A 16,898-nucleotide genomic window follows, 5' to 3' on the forward strand; every position below is an offset into this window, starting at 1 on the left:
ACGTCCCAACAGCGACGGTGCCCCCTTGGGTGCCCCCCCCTTGGGTGCCCCCCCCCCCGCACCATGCATGTGAGCGGGTGGGTGGCCCAGCACGGGTGCCCCTGGGGAGCAGAGGGGCTGGGGGGGGGGGGGGCACAGATCGATATATGGGGACCCCCCCCCGGGGGGCCCTGCCCGGGGACCACCACGGGTGGGTTTAGGGGAAGCCTCGTCCCAAGGGGGCCGTGGGCTGCCCGGAGCACCTCCCTCTGGGGGGCTGACAGCAGGGGAAGGGGCTGGGCCCCCCCATTTTATTTTATTTTATTTTATTTTATTTTATTTTATTTTATTTTATTTTATTTTATTTTATTTTATTTTATTTTATTTTATTTTATTTTATTTTATTTTATTTTATTTTTTGTAGGGAAGCTCCCCCCAGTGAGCAAATCCACTGCAGGCTGCACACTGTGCCCCCCCCCCCCAAAAAAACACAACATATATCTATTTATTTTTGCTGGGGGGTTAAACCATATATCTATATTTATTTTTTTTACTGGGGGGTTAACCCATATGTAGACATTTATTTTTTTAATGAGGGGGTCCTCCTCCTCCCCGCCCCCCCCAAAGCCACTGCAGGCTACACGCTGCGCTCCCCCCCCCCAAACCATATATCTATATATTTATTTTTGCTTGGGGGGGGGGGGGGGTTAAACCATCTATATATATATTTATTTTTTTGCTGGGGGGGTTAAACCATCTATATATATTTTTTTTTTCTGGGGGGGGGGGTCCTCCTCGTCTCCCCCCCCCCCTTAGGGGTGCCCTGCCTTGCGGGGGGGCGCATCCCCGCATCCCTCCGGCAGCGCGGTGGGAGCGGCCGGGGCGGAGGCAGAGGCCGTGCCCGGCCCCCCCCCCCAGGGTCCTCCTCCTTCCTCCTCCCCCCCTCGGCCTTCCTCCTCCTCCTCCTCCTCCTCCTCCTCCTCCTCCTCCTCCTCCTCCTCCCCCCCCCCCGCCCGTCGCCGCGGGGCCCGGTGCGGCGGCGGCCGAGCTCCATGGTGCGGGAGGGGGCATGGCGCGCCCCCCCGCAGCGCCGCGCAGGACATCCCGATGGACGTCTTGGACAACGCCGCCCTCCAGGTGACACCCCCGGGGGGGTCGGCTCCGGGGGGCCCCCCCGGCCCATCCCCTCCACCCCCGATTTCCACCCCCCCCCCCAGCCGAGCTAGCCCAAACGCAGCCCCCCCCCGAATAAAAAGCACCAAGCGGGGTCGACCCCCCCCGCTTTTTTTGGGGGGGGGGGGGTCGATCCCCCAAGCTTTTTTTTTGGGGGGGGGGTGAGCCCCAGATTTATTTTTTGGAGGCGGGCTCGAGCCCCCCAGATTTATTTATTATTTTTTTTTGGGGGGGGGGGCAGCACGCTCGGGGGCTCTGCGCCCTTTGCTGTGTCACCGCCCCCCCCCCCCTCCCCGGGTGTGCCCCCCCGCAGCACCCCGGGTTTTGGGGGGGGGGGTGCATGGGCCGGGGGGGGGCACAGCCCCGTGGTGCCCCCCCCTTGGGCACGGGGAAACTTTCAGCAAAACTGCACGGGGAGTCGGTGCGGGGGGGGTGCCCCTAATGTGTCCCCCCCCCCTAAAAAAGCCCCATCCCCTGGGGGGGGGTGGGATGGGGGGGGCTTCTCTAGGGTGGGGGGCACCCAGGAGCCTGGGAGCATCTCGTGCCCGTGGCGTGGGCGGGGGGGGGCTGCCCTGGGTTGGGGGGGGGGCTGTGACAGCGTGGGGGGGCACAGGCCCTGGGGGGGGGCAAAGCTTGGCCCATCACACCCCTGCCGTGATTTGTGGGGTGGGGGGGCTCCGTGGGGCTGCCCCCCCAGTCCCAGGGACCTCCACCACCCCCTGCTCCGAGCGAGGGATGGGGCTGGGGGGGGCACCGGGGGGGGGGCGAAGGACCTAAAAATACCGGGTCTGGGGGGACCACCCAGCCCGGCCGGCGGCAGCTGGGCCCAGCTGTCCTACGAGGGGGGGCACGGTCCCGCTCGCCGCCCCCCCCCCTCCCAGCAGGCTCCGGCCCCCCCCCCCCCACCCCAGCACCCCCATCCCCAGGGCCTGGGGGGGGGCTCAGGGGGTGGGGGTGTTGGGGGGGCTCTCCCAGTTGGTCCCAGCGGGAGGCACTGGAGGGAACTGGGTGGAATGGGTGGGGGTGTGTGACGGGGGGGGGCTGTTAATGGGGGGGGCGGGGGGTGCACAAGTGTGTGACACTGGGACGGCGGGGGGGCGTGGGGTGGGACACCCCCTTGCCCCCCCCCAACCCCTCCGTGGGGTGCTGGCTCGGCTCTGGGGTGTCTGCTGGGGCTGGGGCTGGGGGGGCCGTGCCCCCCCGTGCAGCGTGGGGGGGGCTCCAACTGCCCTATTTTGCTGGGGGGGAGGGGGCGGCGGGGGGAGCTGGGGCTCCCCGTGGGTCCAAGCGGCTCCCTCCAGGCGTGGATGCTGGGGATGGGGGGTCCGGGGGGGGAGGATTTTTTGGGGGGGGGGGGGATTTTTTTGAGGGGGGGCTTTGCTGCAGCCCTCATCTCCCCCCCCCCCCCCCCCAGGGCAAGTACAGCAAGCGCAAGAGCCGCTTCAAGCGCTCGGACGGCAGCACCTCGTCCGACACCACCTCCAACAGCTTCGTCCGGCAGGTGAGCGGGGCTGGGGGGGCTTTTTTTTTTGGGGGGGGGGGGGCACAGCGGGGGGGGGGCACAGCCCCCGGGTTGGCCCCAGCCATCAGCCGTCCCCCGGCGCGCATCCTGCGGGGGACGGTCCCTGGGGGCTGCGGTGCCCCCCACGAGGGTCCGAGGTGGGGGTCCCGGTGTGCAGCCAAGCACTGGGGGGGGGGGTGTGTGGCCCCCCCCAATTGAAGCAGAGCTTTGGGGTGCACCCAGGGGTCCCCAAGCCCATCCCCACCCTTCCCTAAGCATGGGGGGGGCATTTCTCCCCCTCTACTGGGATCCTTTGGGGTCCTGGACCCCCCCCCGGCACCCCCTGCCCCTTTCGGGGGCGGGGGGGGGGGCAGCGCTTGGTGCTGGGGGGGTGTGGGGGGGCACAGCCCACCCTCCCCAGCCCCATCCACCGCCAGGGCTTGGCAGCGGCCCCCCCGGCCCCCCCCCCCAGCCGCCTCCCCGGGCTATATTTACCCCGGCAGGCTGCGAATGCTGCAACCCGACCCGGGGCGCCCAGCGCCCGCCCCCCCCCTCCCCGTGTCCCCCCCCCCCCAGTCCCACTCGCCCCCCGGCCCTGCCACCATGGAGATGGCCGGCAAGGACCCCCCGCCGCCCTGGTGAGTGCCCCCGCCGCCCCCTAGGGCTGCCAGTGCCCCCCCTCCCCCAAATCCCTTCCTGCCCCCCCTCGCCCCCCCCCCATGCAGGGTCCCCCCTTGGTCCCGGGGGGGCTGCAGCAGGCGGCCCCAGGGCGCGGTGGGGCTGTGGGGGAGGACACTGCACCTGCACCCCCCCCCAGCAGCCCCCCCAATCCCCCCCCCTCCTGGCACCCCCCCATGGACCCCACTGCACTGCCCCCCCCCAGGGACCCCCAGGCTGGGACGTGTCCCTATGGGGGGGGCGGTTTGGAGGGGGGGGGGCAGCTGATCTCTGCCCCCATGGCTCTTATTTTTTTTTTTTGGGGGGGGGGCTGCTTGCTGCCCCATGGACGGCGTGGGGTCTGCACCCATGCTGCTGCTGTTTGGGAACGGGGGGGCAAATCGGGCTGCCCTGCCCTGCGGGGGGCTGGGGGCTCCCGCAATGGGGGTCACGGAGGGGTTGGGTGGGGGCAGCCCCCCCCCCAAAAAAAGGTTGCTCTCCCCACAGAGGGCACGGCCCTGGGGTGTCCCCACTGCCTCCCTCCTGGGCTCCCCCCGCAGCGAGGGGAGGGGGCCGGGGGGGGGGCACAGGTCGAGGTGATCCCACCCCAACCCCGGCCCTGTCCTGGGGTGACCCCGGCCCCCCCCGTGCCCCCCCCGCATCACCGCTGGGCCCCTTGGTGGCCGGGACAAGGCCGGCACCGCGGGGCTTTCCCTGGGGGGGGGGGGGGGGGGCAGCAGGCAGGGGGGTCCGGGGGGGTCTGAGGGGGTCTTGGGGGGGTCCGGGGGGGTCCCCGTTGCCCTCGCGGTTTAACGGGAGGCCCGGTGTCACGTTCCGTGCCGGAGCGGTGGCGACAGCTGCGGCCTGCCGTAACCCCGGCACGGCCTCCCCGGCCCCCCCCCCCGAGGAACACAGGGAACACGGGCTGGGGGCCTGCGCCCCGAGGGGGGGGGGGGGGGGGGGGGGGGCTCAGGGCCCGGCCGAGCTCCTCCTGACACCCCCAAACCTCTGCCCCTGCTGCGGGGGGGAGGCAGGTTTGGGGGCGTTTTCTCCCCCCCCCCCGGTGCCTGAATGTAATGAGGTGGGGGGGCGGGGGGGAGAAATGGGGCTGTTTGAGGGGGGGGGTTGGTGGGGGTTGACCCCTCTCGCTGCCCCCCCCCCCGCCCCCCCAGGGCTCGGCGGAGTCGTACACCAGCCGCCCCTCGGACTCGGACGTGTCGCTGGAGGAGGACCGCGAGGCGCTGCGCAAGGAGGCCGAGCGGCAGGCGTTGGCGCAGCTGGAGAAAGCCAAGGTGGGGGGGGGGGGGAAGGGGGGGCTGGGACCCCCTCCAGGGAGGGCTGGGACCCCCCAGTGCAAGACAGGACCTCTGGGACCCCTCCAGTACAGGACAGGACCCCTGGGACCACTCCCCAGTGCAAGACAGGACCTCTGGGACCCCTCCAGTACAGGACAGGACCCCTGGGACCACTCCCCAGTGCAGGACGGGGAGGGCTGGGACCCCCCCCAGTGCGGGACGGGACCCCTGGGACCCCTCCCCAGTGCAGGACGGGGAGGGCTGAGACCCTCCCAGTGCAGGACAGGACCCCTGGGACCCCTCCCCAGTGCAGGACAGGAGGGCTGGGACCCCTCCCCAGTGCAGGACAGGACCCCTGGGACCCCCCCAGTGCAGGACAGGACCCGTGGGACCCCCTCCCCAGTGCAGGATGGGGAGGGCTGGGACCCCCAGTGCAGGAGAGGACCCCCCAGTACGGGATGGGACCCCCGGGACCCCCCCTCAGTGCTGCACAGGACCCTTCAGCGCGCTCCCCGCCGTGCCCTCCTGCTCCTTGTCTGCAGGCCTGGGGCAATTAGCTAACGAGCACCCTCAGTCTTGCCCCGGCTCCTCCAGGAGCCCGGCCAGGCCCTGCTGGGGTGGGGGGGGCTCTGTGGGCCGGGGGGGGCAGCGTCCCCGTGCTGAGCGCTGCCCCGTCGGCAGACGAAGCCGGTGGCGTTTGCCGTGCGGACGAACGTGGGCTACAACCCGTCGGCCGGCGACGACGTGCCGGTGCAGGGCATGGCCATCTGCTTCGAGCCCAAAGACTTCCTGCACATCAAGGAGGTGGGGGCCGCGGGGGGGCTGCGTGGGGGGGGGGGGGGGGGATTGGGATTGGGGGGGCCAGCGGGGGTGTGGGGCTGGGGGCGGCCATGGGGCAAGTGTAGTGGGGTGGCCGTGGGGCGGCCGCGGGGCAGGCAATGGGGTGGCCGTGGGGTTGGCTGTTGGGGGGGTTCAGGCATTTTGTGCCCCCCCCCCCCCCCCCCCCCGTCGCGGTGCAGAAGTACAACAACGACTGGTGGATCGGGCGGCTGGTGAAGGAGGGCTGCGAGGTCGGCTTCATCCCCAGCCCCGTCAAGCTGGAGAACATGCGGCTGCTGCAGGAGCAGAAGATGAGGCAGAACCGGCTCAGCTCGAGGTGCCGCCCCCCCAGCCCCCCCTCCCAAATCCCTCTGCCTCCCCCCCGCCCCTGTCACGATACTGACCCCTCTCTCTCTGCCTCTCTCCCCCCCCAGCAAATCGGGGGACAACTCCAGCTCCAGCCTGGGCGACGTGGTGACGGGGACCCGCCGGCCCACCCCGCCGGCCAGCGGTAAGAGTGTCCGGGGTGCCCGCAGCCCCCCGGGCTGAGCGGGACCGGCCCGGCGTGGGGTGGGGGGTCTGTCACCCCTCTGGGTAATGCCCCCCCCCTTGCCCGTCCCGTCGATCGCGGCTGCCGCGTCCCCTCTGCACCGTGGGGGGTCCGCGGGGCGGAGGTGTCAGCCCTCTGTGGCACGCTCACACGCGTGTGCGCACGGACGGCTGGGCGTGCACGGGGTAGCCCCCAGCACCCAGGAGCCCCCCCTGCCCCTCTCTGCCCCCGTCCCCGCCATCCTCCTGCCCCTCGCAGCCCCCCTGCTCCCATCCGCCCCCCCCCCCCTCGCTGCCATTATCGCTCTTCTTCTCTCCCTCCCCACCCCCCCGCACCCCCCCCCGGCTCCGGTGCGTCCCCAGGTGCCCTGGACATGCCTAGCTTTGCCTTTGAGCCCGATGAGTTAGAGGAGGAGGAGGAGGCCGCGGACACCCACCGCTCCCCTAAGAGTAGCGTGAGCAGTGTCACCACCCCCCCGCCCACACCAAGCGCATCCCCTTCTTTAGGAAGGTAACGGAGCCCCCCGCGCACGCCGGCCCGGCCTCGCGCTCGCCTGCTGCACCCTGCCTGCCCTAACACCGCCCCGGGGGGTGCCGGCGGCGCCCCCGGGGCTGCTCGGGGCACGCCGTGCCCCTGCTCCCTCCCCCCGCGCCACGGCGGCGCGTGGCCGCTGCGCAGCATGGGCATGAAAACGGTCTGCAACGGGGCGGGGGGGGAGCGGGGCCGGGGCGGCAGCGGGGTGCCCCCACGTGGCGTGGGAGGCTCGGGACGTGGCTGTGTCCCCCCGTGGTCGTGGGATGGAGCGGTCCGTGGCTCCCCCCCTATGATCATGGGATGGTTCAGTCCGTGGCTGCCTCCCCCTGCGATCGATAGGGTGGACCATTCCGTGGCTGCGTCCCCCTGTGGTCATAGGATGGTTCAGTCCGTGGCTGTGTCCCCCCTATGATCATGGGATGGACCAGTCCGTGGCTGTGCCCCCCTGAGATCTATAGGATGGAGCAGTCCGTGGCTGCCTCCCCCCATGATCATGGGATGGACCAGTCCGTGACTGCCCCCCTCCTATGATCAATAGGATGGTTCAGCCCGTGGCTGCCCTCCCTATGATCATGGGATGGTTCAGTCCGTGGCTGTGCTCCCCCTATAGGTTGATAAGGTGGACCAGTCCGTGGCTGTGCCCCCCTACGATCATAGGATGGACCAGTCTGTGGCTGCCCCCCCCATGATCTGAGGGATGGACCAGTCCGTGGCTGCTTCCCCCCATGATCCAAGGGATGGTTCAGTCCGTGGCTGTGCCCCCCCCTGTGATCAATAGGGTGGACCAGTCCGTGGCTGCCCCCCCCCCCATGATCAATAAGGTGGATCAGCCCGTGGCTGCCCCCCCCCCCTGATCATGGGATGGTTCAGCCCGTGGCTGCCCCCCCCACGATCCAGGCATGGACTGTTCCGTGCCCCCCCTGCCTCGCCCCCCCGGCGTGCGCATGGTGTGTGCCGTGCCCCTCTCGTCTCCCCCCCTCGAATGCGAGTGGAACGTTCCCCCCCCCCCCAAACTGGGCAGGGGGCCGGGGGGCTCGGGCGCAACCACAGCCCGGGGCCGGGGGGGGTGGGGGCTGACATGGCCCCGCAGGGCTTGGGGGGGGGGCTGCAGGGGCGAGCAGTGCTGGGGGGCACCCCGCCGTGCCCCCCCCACGCCCCCTCGCCCCGCAAAGCCCCCCGCTCGCCCCCCCAGTTTTAATTAACACCAGGGAAATGCTCCCTGCCAGACCTCCGCCAGCACAGTGCCCTGAAGCAGGGGGGGGACACCCCCCGTTGCCCCCCCCCAAGCCCCCCAGGGACCCCCGCGCCCAGTCTGGGACCCCCCCGTGACGCCCCCCCCCCGCCGCCCCCCGCCCGCAGTAACACGCATGCCTTGTTTGTCTTCTCTCGCCCGCCCCGGCCCCGCGCGCGGCGCCTCGGGACGTAGCGAAGCAGAAGCAGAAATCGGTGAGTAGCGGCAGGACCCCCCCCGCCCCCTCACCCCCCCCCCCCCCCCCAGGCTGGGCAAGGGGGTGGGTGCTCCCCCCCCCCCACTATTGCCCCCCACCCATCGCGGGGTGAAGCCGAGCGCCCGTCCCAGTGGTGGCCGCGCTCCCCGGCATGGCCACACGCGCGTGTGTCTTTGTGTGTGTGTGTGTGACCCCCCCCCCCCGGGGCTGCCCCGGTTGTCCCCATCCCCTGGTGTGTGTCCCCCCCACCCCACCCCAAGGCTCCTGCTGCCCCCCCCCGCCCACCCGAGCCCCGTAACGCCCGGCTGTGCCCCGCAGGCCGAGCACGTGCCGCCCTACGACGTGGTGCCCTCCATGCGGCCCATCATCCTGGTGGGGCCCTCGCTGAAGGGCTACGAGGTGAGGAGGGGAGGGGGGGGGGGGAACGCGGGGCCGGGGGGGGGGGGGGTGACAGATGTTGGGGGGCTGCCCGGGTCCCACGCGCTCCCCCCTTCCCTCGCCAGGTGACGGACATGATGCAGAAAGCCCTCTTCGACTTCTTGAAGCATCGCTTTGATGGCAGGTGAGGCGGGTGGATGGGGGGCCCTCAGCCCCCTGGGGGCGGTCCTCAGTCCCATGGGGAGCCCCTCAGCCCCTTAGGGGAGCCCTCAGCCCCATGGAGGTCCCTCAGCCCCTTAGGGGGGTCCCTCAGCCCCTTAGGGGGGTCCCTCAGCTCCTTAGGGGGGTCCCTCAGCCCCTTGGGGGACCCCCTCAGTCCCATGGGGATCCCTCAGCCCCTTAGGGGTCCCCTCAGCCCCATGGGGTCCCCTCAGCCCCATGGAGGTCCCTCAGCCCCATGGAGGTCCCTCAGCCCCTTAGTGGGGTCCCTCAGCCCCTTAGTGGGGTCCCTCAGCCCCTTAGTGGGGTCCCTCAGCCCCTTAGGGGGGTCCCTCAGCTCCTTAGGGGGTCCCTCAGCCCCATGGGGACCCCCTCAGCCCCATGGGGACCCCTCAGCCCCATGGGGGTCCCCTCAGCCCCATGGGGGTCCCTCAGCCCCTTAGGGGACCCCTCAGCCCCATAGGGGTCCCTCAGCCCCATGGGGTCCCCTCAGCCCCATGTAGGACCCCTCAGCTCCATGGGGGTCCCCTCAGCCCCTTAGGGGACCCCCTCAGCCCCATGGGGTCCCCTCAGCCCCATGGTGGTCCCTCAGCTCCATGGGGGTCCCTTCAGCCCCTTAGGGGACCCCTCAGCCCCATGGGGGTCCCTCAGCCCCATGCCGGAGCTGCAGCTCTGCCCCCGAGGACGCCTGCGCGCCCTGGATGCGACCGGCCCTGAGCGTGGGGTGGGTGGGTGGGAGCAGGGTCTCGTCGTGGATGGGGGGGGGGGTGTTTGGGGGTCTCCCGCTGTCTTCCCCCCCCCCCCCCAGCCCCTGCCCTCTGCGCCTGGCAGGATCTCCATCACGCGGGTGACGGCCGACATCTCGCTGGCCAAGCGCTCGGTGCTCAACAACCCCAGCAAGCACACCATCATCGAGCGCTCCAGCACGCGCTCCAGCCTGGGTAAGGCACCGCCACGGCCCCCAGCTCCCATCTGTATCCGCCCCGTCCCCCCCCCCGGGGCACGGACCCCTCGCTCCCCCCCCGGGGGGTTTCGCCCAGTCTCTGTCCCCCCCCCTCCTCCCCTTTTATCCTCTCTCTGTTGTGTTTTTCTTTCCTTTTTTTTTTCTCTCCTTCCCTTCGGGTTTCCTCCCCTCCGCGCCGCTTCCTTCCTCCCCTGCTCCTGGTACAGATGTCTTGGGTACGTAGCGTGGACCCGGCGGGACCCCCGCCCGGCCCCTCGGACCCCCGTCCTCCCTGCGTGGCCCTGCCTGGGTTTTGGGACGCTGCAGGGTCCCCGGGGCGCACTCCGAGGGTCGGGGACACCCCAGTGGCTCAGCACCCACCCCAGTGCGTGTGGTCGGGGGGGCTTAGCCCCTTCCCCACCCTGCAGCAGTCGGTGCTGGGACCCCACCGCCACCTCCCTCCTGCTGGGACCCCCCCGTCCCTGTCCGTGACACCGGAGCGGCCAAAACCCCTCCTGTCCCCATCCCGTTCCCCGTCCCTGTCCCTGGGGTGACGCTGGAGCGGCCAAAACCCCTCCTGTCCCCATCCCGTTCCCCCAGCCGTCGTCCCCAAAATGGCCCTCCCTCCCCCCCCGTGCCGCCCCCCCCGACCCTGCCCGTGTCCCCGCTCCGCCAGCCGAGGTGCAGAGCGAGACGGAGCGCATCTTCGAGCTGGCGCGCACGCTGCAGCTGGTGGCCCTGGACGCCGACACCATCAACCACCCGGCCCAGCTGGCCAAGACCTCGCTGGCGCCCATCGTCGTCTACATCAAGATCGCCTCCCCCAAGGTGGGTGGGGGGGCGTAGGGGGGGCGTGGGGGCGGTAAGGGGGGGGGGGGGGGGGGTCCGCGTGTCCCCGCGGCCCCCCCCCCCGTCCCGCCCAGCGCCCCTGTCCCGCCCCAGGTGCTGCAGCGGCTGGTGAAGTCCCGCGGCAAGTCGCAGGCCAAGCACCTCAACGTGCAGATGGTGGCCTCCGACAAGCTGGCGCAGTGCCCGCCCGTGAGTGACACGCCCCCTCCGGCCACGCCCCCTCCGGCCACGCCCCGGCCACGCCCCGGCCACGCCCCGTCACTGGCTCCGCCCCCTGCAGGCCTGAAGCCCCTCCCACCGCCTCCCCCAGGCAGGGGGTGTGAGCTGTCCTGGAGCTGAGGCTCCGCCCCCATGTGCCACAGGCTCCGCCCACCACCTCATTGGGGCCTGAAGCTCCGCCCCCATGTGCCACAGGCTCCGCCCACCACCTATTTGGGGCCTGAAGCTCCGCCCCCATGTGCCACAGGCTCCGCCCACCACCTCTTTCTGGGCCCTGAGGCTCCTCCCCCATGTGCCAAGGCTCCGCCCACCTCCCCTTTGGCACCCTGAAGCTCCGCCCCCATGTGCCGCAGGCTCCGCCCACCACCGTCTCTGGGGTCTGAAGCCCCGCCCACATGTGCCACAGGCCCACCCACCACCTTTTGGGGCCTGAAGCCCCACCCCCATGTGCCACAGGCCCCGCCCACCACCTTATTGGGCCCTGAAGCTCCACCCCCAGACACGCACAGGCTCCCCCACCCCCCAAGGCCAGATCGGCTCCTCCCCAGGTCCCCACAGGCCCACCCGCCCCGTATTGGGGTCAGAAGCCCCACCCCCAGGTCCCCACAAGCCCCACCCCCGCCCCAGAAGCCCCACCCCCATCCCCACAGGCCCCCCCCCCCACCTTATGCCCCCTGAAGCCCCGCCCCCAGACCCCACAAAGGCCCCCGCCCCACAAGCCCCACCCCCTCCCCACCCCCCCCGCAAATCCCCGCCCCCTCCCACAAGCCCCGCCCCCCTCCCCACAAGCCCCGCCCCCCTCCCACAAGCCCCGCCCCCCTCCCACAAGCCCCGCCCCCCTCCCACAGGCCCCGTCCCCTCACACAAGCCCCGCCCCCCTCCCCACAAGCCCCGCCCCCCTCCCACAAGCCCCGCCCCCCTCCCACAAGCCCCGCCCCCCTCCCACAGGCCATGCCCCCCCCAAAGCCCCGCCCCCTCCCCACAAGCCCCGCCCCCTCCCACAAGCCCCGCCCCCTCCCCACAAGCCCCGCCCACCCGTTTCCCCTTCCCCCCCCCCCCCAGGAGATGTTCGACATCGTGCTGGACGAGAACCAGCTGGAGGAGGCGTGCGAGCACCTGGCCGAGTACCTGGAGGCCTACTGGAAGGCCACGCACCCCCCCAGCAGCAACCCCCCCAACCCGCTGCTCAGCCGCACCATGGCCACGGCGGCGCTGGCCGCCAGCCCCGCGCCCGTCTCCAACCTGCAGGTACAGGTGCTCACCTCCCTGCGCAGGAACCTGGCCTTCTGGGGGCGGGGGGCCGCCGAGCCCCCCCCCCCCCCGCGCCCCTGGAGGAGCACGCGCTGTGAGACGGCGGCGGGGACATGCCCCCCCCCCCCCCCCCCCAAGTCCTGCGCTGGGGACCCCCCCACCCTCAATGTCATGGCCACGCCGGGGGAGCAGGGACACCCCCACGGGGGACCCCACAGTTGTGGGTCACCCCCCCCCCCCATCCAGGGATGCTCTCCCCGCTCTGGGGTTGCTGCCCCCCATCCCCCCCCCCCCCCGGGTTTGACCCCCTCCCCACCCTGGGTTTGGGGCCAGCCCCCTGCGTTCTGCTCCCCCCATGGCCCCCCTTGGGACCTGTCCCCTGCCACCCTCCAGGATCGGGTCTCTGTGGGGATCTGTGCCCCCCCCCCCCAGGGATCTGCCCCCTACGAGGCTCCCTGGGAATGTGGGGTCCCTCCAGCCCCCCCCCCAGGGGCTGCAGACCCCACTCCCACACCGCTCCGGAGCTCTCCGGGTGGCAGCTAGGGCTTACGGGGCACCCTGGTGCTGGGGGGCCGAGCCCCCTCCCACCGCGGGCCGAGCCCTGGGACGCCCCTCGGCCCCCCCAGGGCTGGTGGGGAGCAGCCGTGCTCAATCCGGGGGGGGGTCCCCAGCACCCCCGGGGCAGGAGGCAGAGGAGGGACGTCTGTCCTGTGTTGTCCGTCGCCGTTTCCCCCACCAGGCAGGACGCTGCTGGGTGCCAGCCCCCACCCCACTGCGCCCCCTGCTCTGCTATTTACCCCCCCCGTGTCCCCCCCCCCAGCCCTGTCCCGGTGCTCCCCCCCCCGGTACCGGATTGCACAGAGACCTGTGGTGTCACATCCAGGGTGCCTGGCACGGGCAGGCCAGGCTGGGCAGGAGCTGCATGCGCCCCCCCCCCTGCACCCCCCAGCCCCACGGCGCGCGGCTAACCTGCCCCCCCCCCAACTAACACTCCCCCCCCCCCCCGTCTGTCCCCGCACGGTGTGGTCGCTTCTCCTCCTAACCAGGGCCCGTACCTCGTGCACGGGGAGCCGCCGGGCCGGGGGGAGCGCGGCGGCCCCCCCGAGGGGCCCGTCCCGCCGCCCACCCGCGCGGCGCCCCGCGGCCTGGCCCGCCAGGACACCTTCGACTCGGAGACCCCGGGCAGCCGGGATTCGGCCTGCACCGAGCCCGGAGACTCCTGCATGGACGTCGAGACCGACCCCGGCGAGGAGGAGGAGGAGGAGGACGACGACGAAGAGCCACGGGGGGGCCCCCCCCACCCCGGCTCCGGCCACGGCCACCGGCACCCCGTTGCGTTACGGGGCCGGGCGTTACGGGGCCGGGCGTTACGGGGCCGAGCCAAGGGCCAGGACCGCTACGGCCCCGAGCCCCCGGAGCCCCTCGGCCTGGACCAGAGCGACGTGGAGGGCTGGGGCCACGACGTTTACATCCGCTAGGGTGAGGGGGGGGCCAGGCCGGGCATAGGGCCCCCCCCCCCCCCCCAAGCAGCGCCGGCTTTGGGGCGAGGAGAGCCCCGCTGGTTGCCTTTGGGGGCTGCGTGCCCCAAGCCCCCCGCCCTGGGGGCTCCCCCTGCCCTGGGGGCATCCCCCTGCCCTGCTCCTCGGCGTGTGTGGGGGGGTCTCCCCCCCCCCCCGCAGCCCCCCCCCCAGCATCTCACGGTGCCTCGGGGCGCTCCCTGCCCTACAGGGAGAGAAAGTGACCAAAGGGGACCCTGGGGGGGCTCAGCCCGCAGTCGGCGCGTCCCCATCCCCTGTGCCACAGGGTATGGGGGGGCCGTGCCCCCCCCCCTCAAACTCCCCCCGCCCCAGCCCTTGCCCGCTGGCTGCCCGCACCCCCCGCGGGTGTCCCCGCTGCTCCATGGTGCTGTTTGCCACCCCGCTGCGGGGTGGTGGCGGGGGGGGGGGGGCCCTGCCAGCTGCCCCCCCCCCCCCCCCCAAGCCGGTGCCTGCCCCAGCAGCGGGAGGGGTGCATGGTGTGCGGTGTGTGCGGGGTTTTGGGGTGCTCCGGGTGGTGGTGGGGGGGTCCCCAACACCCCAGGCCTTTGCCCCCCCCCCTTGGGTGCTGCCTGCCTGTGGCGGGGTGGGGGGGGGGGGAGCACGGTTTGCATGTGTTTGCAGTGGAGGGGCTCTGAATGGGGCTGGGGGGGGGGCAAATCTGAGCCAGTTTGGGGGGGCTCTAACCCGTGCTAACAGCTGCCCCAGCCCTGGCCTGCCGCAGCCCTGGCAGCACCCAGCAGGTCCCTCTGCCCTGGGGGGGGGGGGGTCCTACACCGCCCCCCCCCCTTCCCCCCCCCCTTCCCCCGGGACCACGGGGTGTGCCCCCCCCTCCCCACAACCCCCCCCCTCTGTGCCACCCCCCCCGCCGTGCCTGTCTGCTCTCGCCCCGTCCAGCCGTGTCCGTCCGTCCGTCTGTGAGCCTGTCCGTCCGTCCCCCCCTGCCTGCAGGGCTGCCTTCCCCCCCCCCCCCCAGCAGCACCCCTGGGTGCTGCCTCCTCCCGTGCCCCCACTGGGGTGCCCCCCCCGTCCCCGTGCCTCCAGGGGTGGGGTGCCGCACCGGGGTGGGGGGCACCCCACATCCAGCCCTCGCCATGGGGCTGGGCTCACCCCGTTTTGGGGGCAGACCCCCCCACACCCCACCCCCACCCTCGGAGCGATGCTGGGGGGGGGCCGGGGTCGCTGCCTTACCCAGACCACCAGCCTTGCCACCGGGGGGGGGGGGGCTCCGGGGCGCCCAGCTCTGCCGCTGCCAAGCCGCCTCCGCCCGCCGCGTGCCTCAGTTTCCCCCCCCCCTTTTTTTTTTTTCACGGGGGGGGGACACACTCGGTGTCACTGCCCGCCAAGTGCTTTGAGACCCGCTTGCCCCCACGGGGGCCGGGCAGCTGGGCCCCCCCCCCGCCCCCCCCCCCCCCCAGCCCTCCGGCGGGCAGAGGGCCATCCCGTATTTATGTCGCCCCCCCGCAAAATTTAATTTAAAGGCCCGACGAAGTGTATTTTATTTATTTATTCTCCTCCGTGTGTCGGGGGGGGGGGGGGGGGACACACGACGACACTCGCCCCGCTCGCTTGGTTCTTTGTAATAAACATTTCGGTGACATCTCCCCGCGGCCTCGCCTGCTGGGGGGGGGGCGTGGGGCTGGGGGGGGGGGGGACACAGAGCTGGGACCGAGCACAGCTCAGCCCCGCAGTGACCCCAACCTCTGCCATGGGGGGGGGGGGCTCGGGGGTGGCCGGGACCTGCCCGGTTCCCCGGGGGGGGGACGGAGGCACGGAGCAGCGCCCCGTGTCCGCGCGGGGGGGGCTGTACAGGCTATTTACAGGGAATCGATCCGGCGCTGCCGGCTCAGGGCTGCCGGCACCTCCACTCGCTCTTCTCCGGCCAGTACTCGAACGCCTTCCTGTGGGGGGGGGACACTGGGATGTCAGGGGCATGGGGGGGGGCACTGGGGGGACATTGGGGGCACAGGGGGGATATCGGGGCACGTGGGGACATTGGGAGCACGGGGGGACATCGGGGTGCATGGGGACATCGGGGCCCAGGGGGACATCGGGGTGCATGGGGACATCGGGGGCATGGGGGACATTGGGGGCATGGGGGGGACATTGGGGGCATGGGGGGACATTGGGGGCATGGGGGGGGGGGTCATCGGGGTCACCTCAGGGGTATGGGGGGACATCGGGACATGGGGGGACATTGGGGGCACGGGGGGGACATCGGGGTCACATTGGGGGTATGGGGGGACATCAGAGCGCGTGGGGACGTCAGGGCGCATGGGGACATCGGGGCACCGGGGGGGGGACATTGAGGGTACGGGGGGGACATCAGGGGGGCGGGGGGACATCAGGGGCACGGGGTGGACATCGGGGCGCAGGGGGGACATTGGGGAACGGGGGGACATTGGGGGCACGGGGGGGAAAATCGGGGCGCGTGGGGACATCGGGGTCACACCGCTCCCTACCCCGAGCCCACACAAGGCTTGCAGCCAGGGTGCCCACCCCCCACCCCCCCCATCTCAGGACCCCTGCCCGTGCCCCCCCCATCCCCGTACTCACTCTCGCTGGGGAGCGGAGGCCCGGCACACCAGCCCGGCCTGGCAGGGGCACACCTGGTTGATGCTGAAGGCCAGGCCCCCGGGGGGGACGTGGCAGCCCTGCCCCGCTGCCAGCCGCTGCTGGCACACCCGCTCGCCGTGCCGCCGCGCGCAGCAGCCGCCCGGCCCGCAGTCCTCGTCCCGGTGGCACCGGGCTCCTGGGGGGGGGGGGAAAGGGGGGGCAGAGAGCGGGGTTAGGGGAGGGGAGCCCCCAGACCAACACTGGGGCACGAGGCTGCGATGGGGCTGAGCGTTAGGGTTGGTGCAGGAGGGTGGCACCGACCCCGCCGGCACCGCGTCCCCACCAGCACCGCGTCCCCCAGCTCCCAGGGTTGGGGCTGGGGGGGCTGCCCCTCGTCCCCCCCATCCCCCCCCACATCCCAGCCCCCTGCTCACCCTCCTGCCCGTCGGGCACGGGCTGCTGGCACTTCCCGAACATGCAGAGCAGGCCGTGGGCGCAGTGGGCGTCGCGGCGGCAGTACTGCCCGGCGGGGCGCGCGGGCAGGCACAGCCCGAAGTGCTCGTCGCAGAAGTGCCCGCGGGCGCAGGGGCTGTCGGGGCCGCACGCTGTCACCTGGGGACACGGGGGGCAGAGCAAAGGGTCGGGGGGGGGGCCCGTCCCCATCCCCACGGTGGGCCAGGAGGAGCTCGTTAGGGCGGCACGAAAATTGTGCTGGTGTTTTAGGCGGGGAAGGGGCACGGCTGCGGCTGGGTGTGGGCGCGTGGGAGCTGGGACCCCACAGGGGGTGTTTTGGGGGGGGCAAAGGGGTGCTTGGGCAGGACCGGGGTCCCTCTGCTTTTAGGGCTGGACCGGGATCCCTGGGGCTTTTAGGGCAGCACCGAGGTCCCTGGGGCTTTTGGGTGCCGCTGGCGCACGGGGACCCATCCGCAGAGGATGCCCGCTGCAGCAGCCGTTTTCTCTCGGGAAAACAAAACCCCGCGGGTGGGGGCAGC

At 72.1% G+C, this 16,898-nt stretch overlaps 2 protein-coding genes across 2 annotated transcripts; both read left to right on the forward strand.

Moving 5' to 3' along the window:
- The first annotated feature begins 1,031 nt into the window (after positions 1 to 1,031).
- Positions 1,032 to 13,498, forward strand: CACNB1 (calcium voltage-gated channel auxiliary subunit beta 1). Its single transcript, XM_066981609.1, is given in 16 exon segments — positions 1,032 to 1,045; positions 1,047 to 1,116; positions 2,567 to 2,653; positions 4,483 to 4,602; positions 5,287 to 5,409; positions 5,625 to 5,761; positions 5,859 to 5,935; positions 7,935 to 7,954; positions 8,275 to 8,355; positions 8,460 to 8,518; positions 9,385 to 9,494; positions 10,173 to 10,324; positions 10,439 to 10,534; positions 11,627 to 11,812; positions 12,862 to 13,230; positions 13,233 to 13,498. Coding segments are annotated over 16 exon segments (1,767 nt in total). The 3' UTR covers positions 13,299 to 13,498.
- A 123-nt stretch (positions 13,499 to 13,621) lies between these two features.
- On the forward strand, positions 13,622 to 14,950 carry LOC136786766 (basic proline-rich protein-like). Its single transcript, XM_066981614.1, is given in 3 exon segments — positions 13,622 to 13,985; positions 13,988 to 14,031; positions 14,033 to 14,950. Coding segments are annotated over 3 exon segments (1,200 nt in total). The 3' UTR covers positions 14,825 to 14,950.
- The last annotated feature ends 1,948 nt before the right edge of the window (positions 14,951 to 16,898 follow it).

Source organism: Anser cygnoides, chromosome 22 (assembly GCF_040182565.1).
Source record: "Anser cygnoides isolate HZ-2024a breed goose chromosome 22, Taihu_goose_T2T_genome, whole genome shotgun sequence".
Classification (NCBI taxonomy): Eukaryota; Metazoa; Chordata; class Aves; order Anseriformes; family Anatidae; genus Anser; species Anser cygnoides.